At 39.8% G+C, this 12912-nt stretch overlaps 1 protein-coding gene across 1 annotated transcript in view; it reads right to left on the reverse strand.

Moving 5' to 3' along the window:
* Window positions 1–12912, reverse strand: part of grin3ba (glutamate receptor, ionotropic, N-methyl-D-aspartate 3Ba) — a 170588-nt gene that overhangs the window by 59394 nt on the left and 98282 nt on the right. The window contains exons 2-3 of the mRNA XM_038292327.1: window positions 10470–11170; window positions 1836–2323 (exon numbers count right to left, since the gene is read on the reverse strand). Of these exons, the coding sequence (XP_038148255.1) occupies window positions 1836–2323; window positions 10470–11170 (1189 nt within the window). The remainder of the gene's footprint in view (window positions 1–1835; window positions 2324–10469; window positions 11171–12912) is intronic.

Consider the following 12912-nt stretch of genomic DNA (forward strand, 5'->3'; position numbering starts at 1 on the left):
TTGGTGATACAACTGGAACTGAGCCCCTGACAAGAAAATCTGATATGTTTTTAAACATTAATGACCATTAATGATCCTGCACTAACAGTTTTTCATTCATTTAATTCATTTCTTTAGATAGCGCCAACTCACAATACATTTATCTCAAGGCGCTTTGCATAGACAATTGACTAGAGTCAAGCAGTCAGATTGGTTAAAGGTTTTCTATCTAAGGAAACCCGTCTGATTGTATTAAGTCATTGACTTTGCAGGATTCGGTTCTCCTGGATGAGCATGTAGTAGAAGTCTTCACTTTCATTATGCAGTTGACGCTACAGCAATCACCAATATATACAGTATAACACTTTAAAACTACTCTGCTTTGTTGAATTACTATCAATGTGTGTCAGTTTACATAGTATTAACATCAACCTGGAAGAATCAAAGGATCATGGAATCAGTCATGGTGAACTTTAGAGAAATTCAATTGTCAGAATTGGTTTGTGTTAGTTTTTCCCAGGTTTTTTTCTATCAATTATATTTCTGAACATTTGATTAGAGATATGCAACAAACCAATTCTCCTTTCATATTGCTCATTTAATGGATTTTGGAGTTGTATTGACTTAAAAGTGAAGTATGAATTGGGAAGATTGTTGGTTTCAAGAATTGTTGAGAGGTAATGCCCTTTTCAGATGAAAGCACTGAAATTATAAATACAGGGGTTGACGTTAAGGATTTTTACCACTTGCCCTTTGGGCAAGTGGCTTTCACTTTTCATTTGCCCAGAAACAATTTTTACTTGCCCAGTATAATGTTTGATAAATATAGTTCCTAATATTCATTTTTGTATATATATCAATGAAACATGTTTTTTTTTATGTTTTTTGTAATTCAGTAAGTTTCCAGGTTCCTGGTGTGTATATACATGTGTCAGATAATGAACTTAAGCCTACATTACCGTGTTAACATGCCTTTCAATCCTGCCTTCACATTCTTTTCAAACTAAACTTTGCTTTAAACTGTTGTGTGCTTGGAAAAATATAAATTGTAATGTTAAAAATCTAAAAAAAACTTACACTACTACTACTCACCAATTTGACATGTTTAGCTCTATAACATTTAAATGCACCACTCCAATGTCTAAGAGAAAAAAAATTGATGAAAATTTTTTAATTTATGACAGCTGTACAGAAGACTGCCATATGACAGAAATATTTACACTGTGCGCTTACAATTATTATTTTCCTAATCGCTGACTGATCATTTTTAATCTAGCGTGTATTATAGTATAGATTAAATTCATCTTCCAGCTGCTGCTCTGCAGAATTCCCTCCCTAAGAGCTGAATCCTGGTTGTTTGGCTTTATCATCATCTTTCCACCAGTTCTCCACGGCTTCTGTGGCGCTGAATTTGTCCATATCTGGTCCTTTAACGGGCCAATTCCCGGACAAAAATCACGCCATCTAGCGGAAAATCACGTGGCTTTTTCAAATCACGCGAGAATGTGTACAAAACAACAAAAATCGCGCCGGCAAAGCTTGTGGGTCATTTTCAGCGAATGTCGGTGATTTTAAAGTAATTTTGAGTGATACATTTTTTTTTTTTGCGATCATTGCACTTCCCCGGGGGGCAAATGCAATGAAATTTGTACTCTCCCGACAAGAGTAAAAAAAACTACTTGCCCCGGTCGATCGGGCGATGGTTAACATCGAGCCCTGAAATAGATTGTAATTAGATATATAAGTAATTAATAACACATATTGTCTGCATGTGCTAAATTTGTAATTTTACTGGAGTGTCTGAATTAGTTACTTATTCATGCATTATTAAGTAAATAAGTGCCAGACAAACCCACCGATTCCTTCCCAGTCCATTACTGTAGAGTTGGGGTTGTGTAGTTGGTTAAAGAGAGCATTGATTATATCAGATCGGTTGGTTCTAGGATCCAGACAAAGCTGACCCGCTGGACACAACCCATCCTCATCTACCTCCCGTGTGAAGACAAATGGGTGTTCCACCAACGTCACCACACGGAGGCGGTGTCCCTCAACGGAAAGTCCTGGCCTCCAGAGTCCTCCCAAATAGCCATCTCCCTGGCCGTCCCCTCCTCTTACTCCAGCTCCAAGACCTTGTCCCTGGCTGTTACCAAGTCCTCCCAAAATGCCGCCCTCCAGCTCCAGTCGTCCACGGGTCCACTGTCCTACAGTAACCCAAGCTGGTTGACCCAGGGCTCCTCTTTTAAGACTCCATACATGGAAGAGTTGTGAGGAAAGGACTCTAGAAACATATGCATCCACTTGGATCAGTCCTGTCGAGCCAGTGAAGGAAATGTTGGACAGAAACCTTCAATGAAAGAACAAAAAAAAATCAGCCAGAAACAAATAATGATATATTTCAAATTTAAAATTAAATTTAAAATTAGAAATATAAGCAGAAATAACCACCATTTCACTTTATCGAAAGGTAAAATTTTTACCCTGGCACAGATGGGCTCACTCTGATTGTAGAGCCCTGGCAGGTCTAGTCTCAAATGGGTAATTGAATCTCCCAGACGGTCGTAATTAAAAGTTAATGCAGTGCAGTGAGGGTCTTCTCCTATCTGCCAGTCCATACAAACAGTCATTGCTATTCATCTCACTCTCCTGGTGGCCCAGCACTGATCTTTACTGTGGAATATATTAAGAAGAGCAATCCCCATTCATACATGCATCTTCCCTGACCTCTCTTAAATCGCAGTGGAATTGCTAGGTCATGTCTTAGCATTTGGTCACAAGGACACTGTCAGGTAACTTTTTAACAAGGCATGGGAGATCTACTTAATCTTAATTAGTTGGGAGTTGTAAGATGTTTGCAAATTATGGAAACAGTTTGACAAATGTTAAAGTAAAGTTCATAGCATTTTTTGCCATGCCGTGCCATGGAGGTCACGGTCAAGCCTGGAAATGGCAAGTTTTCCCTGCTGCTAATGGGAAATGGGTGTTCAAGTTTTTGATCATAAATGCAGTGTATGCAAACGACCACACTAATCTGATCATGTGGGTCATTTATCTCTTCTCCCTGCCAAATTTTAAGGGTGTGTGTGTGTTCCTGCTTTGGAGTTTGGTCATCACCATACATTACGTTAGAATTTACATCATCATCCCCATATATCTGATGAACCTGATTAAATGCCTCTGTCTCATCCCACATTAACTTGTGTTTTGTCATCAGCAGCTCCCTCTGCCTCTTTGACCATAAAGTGAAAGAGCTTGCATTGCCTTAAGATGAAATCGCTCATGGTAATAGTGCAGCTGAATCATCATATCAAACAGACAGCAGATTCATCAAGCCAACCCACTCTAGACTCATACTCTAATGGGTTCTGCTAGCCAAACATAGAGGGAAAATAAATAAATTAACCACAAAGTAAGTTTAACTTTATATTTCCTATCTGTGCAGGATAATACAAAACTATTTTCTCACACTTAGTGACAAATTTGGATAGGACTGTGCTGCAATACGGTGGTAGCCAAAGAGTTGAGGTGTGAAATATGAAACATTTACAAGCAATACCACCATGTCCTTGTTTCAGCAGGTTATGTTGTTGTTCTGGGCTAACAGCAGAAGTTAAAGAATGATCGTGGATGTCAAACCAGCCTGATGAGTTTGCCTGTAGTGTCAGAGAGGGATGACTTCCTCTCACTAACACCTGGTCCCGGTTTACTTGGCCAGCCTGAATGTCAGCAAAGCGGTCAGTAAGTGATGACTCTATAAGAGAACCCAGGCATGTCCCTCTGCCTATTATCACTCCATCTCTTTTGGTTTGTAGGGAAGTTTACTCCCTCTGTCTTTTTTGAGTGCTGTGGATGATACAAGACTTGCTTGTTTCGACTGTTTTAATCTCTTCTGTGGAGATAAGAATCAGTGTGGCAGCTGTGTCGAGTGAGATTGAACTGACTGGCAGATCTCACTCTGATAACAATAGCCCTCTATCTGTCTCCCTCCCTTTAGTCCTCCCCCACATCCCTTTTTCTTACAAGCTTTTCTTTGACTCTGTTTCGGTGTTACCTTTAGCTACTTCCTACTTCCTCATCTTTTATCTATGTACTTGTCTTTGACCAGCTTCTTGTCTTTCTTTAATGTATTTTAGGATCTTTCAAGTCGGAGTTTCGAAAAGAACAATATGAACATCAATACTATGACTTTACCTTCATTGCTCCACAGTTTTGGATTTGAAATTACAACATTTTTCTTTTACTCCTTTGCCGCTTCCTCACATGCTCATATCTCCAGACATTTTCTCTCTCCCTCCTTGCCTTTCCCACTTTATCCCTTAGGGCATTGAGCTGTTAATTGCCTCTTCCATGTGGAAGTCTCACACTTCCCTCAGCTTTGTTAGCATTCTCCTGAGCAATACAAGGCCAGGCTGTTGGAGGGGAGGGATAAGAATCAGGCAGTATGTGGGAAGAGCATTGAGTGTAACTTTGCGGGTTCACATAGTTTGATAGTGCGACCCCTTTTATCAGTTTCTTTCATAGCAGAATAAAGGTCACTAAGGCTATATTGCAAGCAGTATAATTATAAACAGCCCAATCTAAAAGTCCTTAGACTACATCCTGAGTGACCCTCCACAGAGTGATTGTGACTTTCCCTAGTGTCCTGACAAAATCAAGGGGGACTATAAACCACTACTAAGTTCTTTACTTTTCAGAGAGCAATCAATAGTCAATCTAAACTCTTCACAGCACACCAAGTACAGTATTTGCAGTGGCACCAATCATCATATACTCTGTAACTAAAACTGAAATTTAAAGGAATAGTACACCCAAAACATGATTAGCCTTCATTTTCTACTCACCCCCATGCTGAACAACACTCTGGAGTACTTTTTTGATATCTCAAATGCATCTGGAGATCTGGGAGGCTTCTTGCGGTCTGCTGACATTCAAATAATGGAGGTCTGTGGCGCCCGAGGCAGAAAGGTCCATAAAAGTCCACAAAAAACGTGTCAATATTCCTCCATACTGCTCGTCCAATGTATTCCAAGTGTCCTGAGTGGGTAGCGTCCATAATTTACTCGAAACGAAGTAATTTAGAATGTTTTTAGAGCATAAACAGTAGTGTATAGGATTTCCTAAAAGCGCGTTCACGAGTCTACGGAAACCGCGGCAGACCACACCAGACGAAAGTGTGCATTCAGCGTCTGCTCTGCTGATAATGCAAGCGTAGAAGAAGAAATGTGCTGTTTACATTTGCAAAGAAAGAAACAACGAAAGAAAAATGTCTGAGGACTTCAGTGTTGAGGAAGAGCATGAGTTCTTTGCCGAGCTGAATGCGCACTTTCGTCTGGTTTGATCTGCCGCGGTTTCCGTAGACTCGTGAACGCGCTTTTAGGAAATCCTATACACTACTGTTTATGCTCTAAAAACATTCTAAATGACTTTGTTTCGAGTAAATTATGGACGCTACCCACTCAGGACACTTGGAATACATTAGACGAGCAGTATGGAGGAATATTGACAAGTTTTTTGTGGACTTTTATGGACCTTTCTGCCTCGGGCACCATAGACCTCCATTATTTGAATGTCAGCAGACAGCAAGAAGCCTCCCAGATCTCCAGATGCATTTGAGATATCAAAAAAGTACTCCAGAGGGTTGTTCAGCATGGGGGTGAGTAGAAAATGAAGGCTAATCATGTTTTGGGTGTACTATTCCTTTAACTGAGATTTGGTAACAATAGCTTTGTTCTTGGAAACTTAATTATAAAGTAAAATACAGCTTTTAAACAGACAGTAGTTAACCCCAACAATTTTTGGAAATGCCACCCAACTGGTCAGTGCCAATAGACGTTGAGTGGTAAGGCGTTGTTGGGATGAGTTAGTGATAAGTGGGATGAGGGCAGTGGTGGCCTAGTGGTTTAGGCCTTGCGCTTTGATCCCATAGATTCTGAGTTCAAGCCCCACTCCCATGGACTGCCACTCTGGCTCCCTGATTAAGACCCTTAACCTCCACATTTAACCCAGCTCCAAAAGGATGGGCTAAATACAGAGAGTGAATTTTGTTGCTTTGCACTTGTGACAATGTAATGACAATAAAGTTGAATTCTATTCTATTCCATGAGTGGTAGCAGGGGATATGGTCAGCATGCTGTAGCTAACTTTGTTTAGCTAAGCATGCAGACTAGAGAGTACAGGGACTCTTGTAGTTACACCTAGATCTTTTGTGATTTTTCAGCCATCTTTTCAGTTGAAAACATAGAGCTTACTCTGGAGGCATCTATCCCTGACTGAGGTGCTGCAATATTTAAACATGAGGCTTTGGTGTAAAATGCCTGTAGCTGTTATCAAGGCATATATCGGCACATATCCTTTTGATCAATAAGAAAAGACAACTGTATTGATTGCCATTCAACTAACAGGGAGGAGGTTTTAACACAAATATAGCCAAAATAAAAAACCTCACATGAAAATATAAGAGCACAGTGACATTAAAGGAGTAACCCAGATGTAGTTAATACAGTTTGAATGCAAAAAAAAAAAAGGATTTTTGGGTGAGTTACAGTATACTCAATGTGAATCATGAAAAATTAATAGGGATTAAAAAGAAAACAAAACAAAAGCTAACAACGCTGTAATGAGTAAGCTGTTCTAGCAGGTGGCATTAATGTCAGCCACCATTTTTTTTTAATTTGGGCTGTAAGTGGCTAATTGTTATTGTAACCCAGCAATTGCCTAAAGTGCAAAATGATAGAGCAGAATGAGAATCCACTGACAATATTATTGGTGTTTATTTGTGCTTCTAATGGTTCCTCTCAGTAACATCCCATCCTTGTTGTTTGTCTGAACTGGCATTCAAGGCAAACCTGTATTCATTGTCTGATGAAGAGTTTTTTAGTTTGCAGGGAATTTACAGAAAAAGCATTCAATGCTTCACACAGTATCAAGCCACAACAGCCAAGCTGGCTACATGGGATGTAAGTCAGTCTGGTAAGGCACAGACTTTGGTCTAACACAGACCAGAGCAATCACAGGAGGGAGGAAGCAGTTTATACTTATGCCAAAATTACCCATAATGCAAGTGCGCGTTTCTGTAACAATAAGAGTCAAGATTGCAGCCTCAATGGAGTGATGTTTTAATGATGCCATTTTGTTTGTCCACAATGAGCTCGATATATCTTTAAAAATTTAAAAACGGGCTGCCGTAAGAGCTTTGTGTTTAAAAGAAAGACATTTTTGCATTGAATCTATAGTTATCTGATTTAATGTAATTAGTATCTGCTCACTCTGTGAGTCACTGAGGTCAGACTCTACCAGCTTCTTTTCAGACACAGCGTATCAGTCTAGCTGGCCAGGCTACACTATATCAGCTACATGGGGCTTATCTGTGTTTTTAGAAGTGTGTTATTATCCAAATGTGAGGATTATAGTTTTCTACTCAAGTGAAAACATTATTATTTAATAGGTACCTTTCTGCTCTGTGTGTGTCTTTACATCACAGAGAGCACCTTGGCAGATTTTTGAAAGCTGTCAGGGTCGTTTCTAAAAGCCGCAGGGATTGAGCTGATAGTAACAGCACGGACAAACACACAAAACCCTTTGGTGTCAGTCTGTGAATCTATATGTCACATAGACCTCCTCCCCACCTCTGGTATGAGAGTGCTGTTAAGAAATTAGCGCCCCTATTGTGCAGAGGACAGACAAGGGCAACAGCCAGAGCGTGAAGAGCCATGAACAGGGTCTGGAACTTACCACTAAAAGCCAAAGTGTCACTCAGAAAGTTAATAAGCATACTGACACCTAGTAGTGGGACCAGCTGAATTTAATTGTAGTTTGTCAGTGTGATCAATGCGTTGTAAGATGATTGTATAACTGCTCACTTGTGGGAATAAATGTTGCAGTTTAGGCTCCCGGTAGTAATAATTTTACAGCAGAAACAGGAGTTTTGCCCAGAGGCTGTCTGCAAGAGTTAGAAAGCGTATTTGAGGATGAAGCAAGCCATGACAAGAACTGCTGCTAGCCCTACATCATCTGAGAGATGATATTAAATGGTTGGAAAAACATATGCATTTCCCATTTATCTTTAACAAGACTAAGAAGTGTAGGTCAAGGGAAGTAGCAGATATAAGACTTGTAAAGAAAAGTCTAGCATAATTATTAAAACTGACTTTAACATACTACATAAAATCTATTTCCTCAACTAAACCAAAATGTTTTTTCAACTTCACTTGTAAACAACGGAATGATTAATTCAATAAATGCAGGTTGGGCAATATACCTTGAAAGGCATTTTTTTGACAAAGTGTGGATGCTTTTACGGGTTTGATCATTAAAGGTTTGTGCATAAAACAACTATTATTGTTTTATGCAGTCAAAATATGAATATGTTATTTAGTCATTTGTTATGTTATTTAGTCAGGATACCTGCCAGTAGCCCAGACTATACAACTTATTCATAAATAACACGTTTATTTTGTTTACTATGTAGTTCATAAAGGACTACTCCCCCATATTTAAATATTTTTTCTAATAAATTGTATAAATAGATGCATGATATTGCTATCTAAATTTCCCTGGAATAATGTAACTGAAACTGAACACACGTTTTAGGTATAGGCAATTTGCCATATGTTAAAATCCTGCTTTTATGTCCAAAACCACCTGTTAATTGCCCTCCTCAGGCTAAGCAGTGGTTACTGCATCTTTTTTTTTTTGAAAAATTAAAATAAATCAGAATTTTCTACATTATCAAAATTTATAGAAATTGGTTAAAAAAAACAAGTCTGCATCATATGTCAAGTCTAATATGATAATTTGTCTTTAGTGTTGTGTCTGTCAATCACATCTAAATGCTATGGGGAAAAAAACCTTAATTTGGTAAATGATAAAAGATACAAAGAAACAAAAAAATACATTAAATCTGAACAACCAGGAGTTTCCATGTCTTTCCATGTCTGTCTCAATGGTTCACAAGACATTGTGTATCAATATTTTAGACTGGACCAACCAGCATTAAAAAGCAATTGCAGTTGTGTAGAGCTTACTTCTGTGTTGTAAACCTGAACTTGAGTCTGCCCTGACAAATAATTTCCTATCACCAACTATCATTTGGTTAGAGTATCTGTTAACTGAACAGCGGTTTGTAGTTGAAGCTAGAAAGAGCTTAACCAACCAAGAGCTTTTATGGAGGAGATGCTTGCAGTTTGCTATTAGCCATGTAGGGGTTGCTGCACACATGAGAAGATGCTATTGTCAGCTGAGACCAAAACTAAATGTTTTGGGTTTAACAGAAGCACAACTCTTTTCGGAATCTGTCATGATCTCTGCACTGATGCCTTGTGTAATCACTCATTTCACACATCTGGTTAGCGCTGTCTAGTTCTCATTATCTGCTAATCTTATCCACCTGGATTAGTCACTATATACTTTAACCAGCCTTCAGACCAGTCATCAGTGCCAGATTTTCCCGAGCCTTTGGAGAGACTTATTCCAGCGTTCCTGTGCTCTGACTACCTGATACTGACCTGTTCTCAACCTCTGAGCCTTCCTGTTTCCGTCTGTTCTGTTAGCCTGATATGACTACCTGACTGATCTCTGCCTGCTTGTGTACCGACAAGAACTGTTTCCCGACCACTGGGCCTGCCTGCCCTTGTCCAGCCTGTCAACCCCACCTTATACTGTTCCATGGAGCTGCGACCTGACTCTGTCCTGGATTCTCCTTCAGCACCTCACCACATCTCTGACAACCTTCCAGGTCACCAACATCGGCTTTGGTTTTGCCCTCCGGATCATTCTGCCTACATTCGTGTGCTCGGTTCTGATCTCATGCCTGTCCTGCACCCACAATACATCAGCGTCTGGGACTGTCTGTGCAGCGACCGTGGTGCCGCATAGCTGGCTGGAACCATCCTCTGTCTCTGGATTCGGACGGAACTATGAGACCAGAGACCGGTTATAAGACCGGTTCTTGCCTTAGACATCGAAGCTGCTTAGTCAGATTCTGTTATCAATAAATGCTCTGAGAAATCTAGCTGTTTTTCCGCCTTGAATATTGGGTCCTTCTGTTTTGAGTATGACAGAAATCTAAACCTGAACATATTTTTTCAACTGAAAAACCATGGTTTGAGCATAACACTGCTGTCAGGATGATTCCTTCAGTGTGAACATGAAAACGGATTAGATGTATAGGATAGGATGGATAGGATGGATTGAATACTCAGACTGGGGTAGACGTTTACTTTTGAGCAAAACAATAACCCTAAATGCAGAAACAGTTCTAAAAAGGAATAGATAAGATCAATTCCTGCGTCTGAGTGGTAGTATCTTGTACCACAACAAAATACCACAAAACAGAAACTCCTTGTTACTTTCTATTTTGTTTAAATATCCCATAATATAATAACAGTGTACCATTAGACTTGTCTTAATGTGACAAAATGTGAAAAATAATAACAAAGAGTTATACATTTTTTTTTTGTGTGTGTAATTATATTTGCATCATTGTGTGTTCATACCTGGAAAGATATTGTCCAGAAGAAGGTAGCTCATGCTTGTTTGGTTGTTCAAAGCAGTTAACTAAGTTTTGAACCAGAGCTAACTCTGGCTTCACCATGGTGGCTGCAGTGACTGCTCTTCCAATCAGCTGTAAAGCATCCCTTATGTAGAAGCTTATTGGTTTGCGTCCAACCTCCCCATAGGCCAACAGACCAAGGGGACCTCCCAGGGTGTGCAGTGAATCAGGAGATAAAGGATATCCCATGATCCACTGCAGTGCTGGAAGTGATGGTGCAAGACGCTGAGCGGCCCGCAGGACAGATGAGAGACACTCTGGATCAGATCCCATGAGGAGCACGGAGGAGATCGGTGAGGGGGAGCGCAACAAACTAGAAGAGATGATGTTCAAAGCCTCTTCTTCCATTTGATCCTCCCTCCTCTCCTCTCTTGCCTCCCCCCTTCTATCTCTACCTCCTGTGATGCGAGTCAAGTTGATGATGTCCCACAAATGCCAAGCAGGACCACTGTGCCTCTGCAGGTGAGTCAGCAGGCTGTCGCTGCCTTCATCCCATCCAGGGCAGATCACAGCTGCTCCTCCCCACCTGCCTTCTCCGCGGTTTCCTATGTCCTTGTCCCCATCTCCATTCTGTAGGACTGCCAGCAGAAGGCTGCCGAGGGTCGATGGAGGAACACGAGCTGACATTTGAAGGTGATACTGATTCTGTAAAAACAAACAAACAAACCAAAACATTTAAACAGTAACATATCAACAAAGAACAGGATACTTTAAGTGTGAAAGATCAGAGGACAGAAAAGGCAGAGAAGTGAATTAAGGCAGAGAGAAAAAATATCAGAACAGAGATTAGAATACATCTAAACCCCATTAGGGTTCATAAAAAACAAAAATAAAAACATTAACCAAACTTTAAACACAGCTGTTATAGCACCAGAGACAATAAAACAATCACTATCTATCTGGCAATTTACCACAGCGTAGATCAGAAACAATCAAACGGTCGTTTTTGCTCATTATCTCTCATTCCGAATGAAAAGGGACGTGCTGATTCAAACAAGGAGTCAATGATTCGGATCTAATCTGCAACATCACAGTTGGCTTGGCAGGAGAACAGTAGCATCCACAGTTCATCCAGGAACCTGCATTCCCAAACCCCAGTGAAAACACTGGCTTGTTTCATACTGTTCCAAAATGGATACCACAGTTGTCCTTGAATGCAGCTCACAGATGCTGAGTCCCCCCCTCCACCCATTCCACTTCCTTTGAGGGGTTCTGTATCAATTTTTCATCCTATCACAGCTCCAGGCAAGGTGGGGGGATAGCAGGGATAACCTGTAGTTTACCCTTAGATAGTTTTAGAATTGCCCTGAATGCATTCATCTCTGTTCCAATTATGACTCAACAGTTTAACAAATGACACATTAGCAGGATTGATCTTTTCTGTATTGAAATCACAGAGCCTCCTTCATAAAGAAAACAACCTAAACACCCCTAAAGATTTATGACTTGCATTAAAGTATTCTTTATTTCTTTGTTTTATGGTCATTTTTTTGTTTTTTACTTTATAATGTTATTGTGGATTTAAAGAGGCAAAATAATGGAATGCTTCTCCCGTTGCATACTTAATTGTTTCAATGAAAGGGATAATAATTCACATCTTCTGGCAAGGGTTAGGCCATATCTGTTTTTCAAATGAAACAATCATGTTTACTCCAGTCAAAACTTTAATCAGAAAAACAAACCAAAGATTAAAATCTTGATGGGAAAGAGGCGTGCCAAATGTATTATCAAACACCAGCCATACCTGAAATATTCAAAAAGCATGTTTCTGGTCAGCCATTTTTAGGTTTTACTGTTGTAATGCCAAAAAAGATTTTGATTAGATTATTATCTTTTTTTTAATGTTTTCTACTGATTCTACTTCTATTTTAGTTTTTTCAGCTTCTAAAAATGTTTTTCTATTTGCTGTAGGGTGTGAAACTTTTAGGTTTAGCTCTATGTAAAAAATATTTTTACTAGAATTCTTTGCTCCAATATGTTTTCCTGTTTGTAGAGTTAGTTTCTTGTGTGCATTTACGAGCTGCATTTGTCAGCCCCTTAAACCCCAAATCCACAATACAACACAACATATCCAAACCACAGTCAAGCAGAGGATTCTACTCATTCATCAATCACTTCCCCAAATCACAATAAGAGAGAGAGAAACATAACCCTACCTAAAGATCACAAAAGCCACCCAACAAAAATGCCAGTGTGCACCAGCTGGAGCCTGCACAAAGGACACCTCTTAGAGCATAACAAACAACCCCCCACTGCCTCTTGCAACCTAAAAACTGCAGACCTACAGAACTCACCTGCAGTCCATCGTCTGACCTATGAAGGGTGCGTATCAATACAACAGGAGAAACAAAACATCTTACTAAAACTAGACAAAAGCAACAAAAACA

This window comes from Cyprinodon tularosa, unplaced genomic scaffold (genome assembly GCF_016077235.1).
Source record: "Cyprinodon tularosa strain WSP-4 unplaced genomic scaffold, ASM1607723v1 ctg310, whole genome shotgun sequence".
NCBI classification, from domain to species: domain Eukaryota; kingdom Metazoa; phylum Chordata; class Actinopteri; order Cyprinodontiformes; family Cyprinodontidae; genus Cyprinodon; species Cyprinodon tularosa.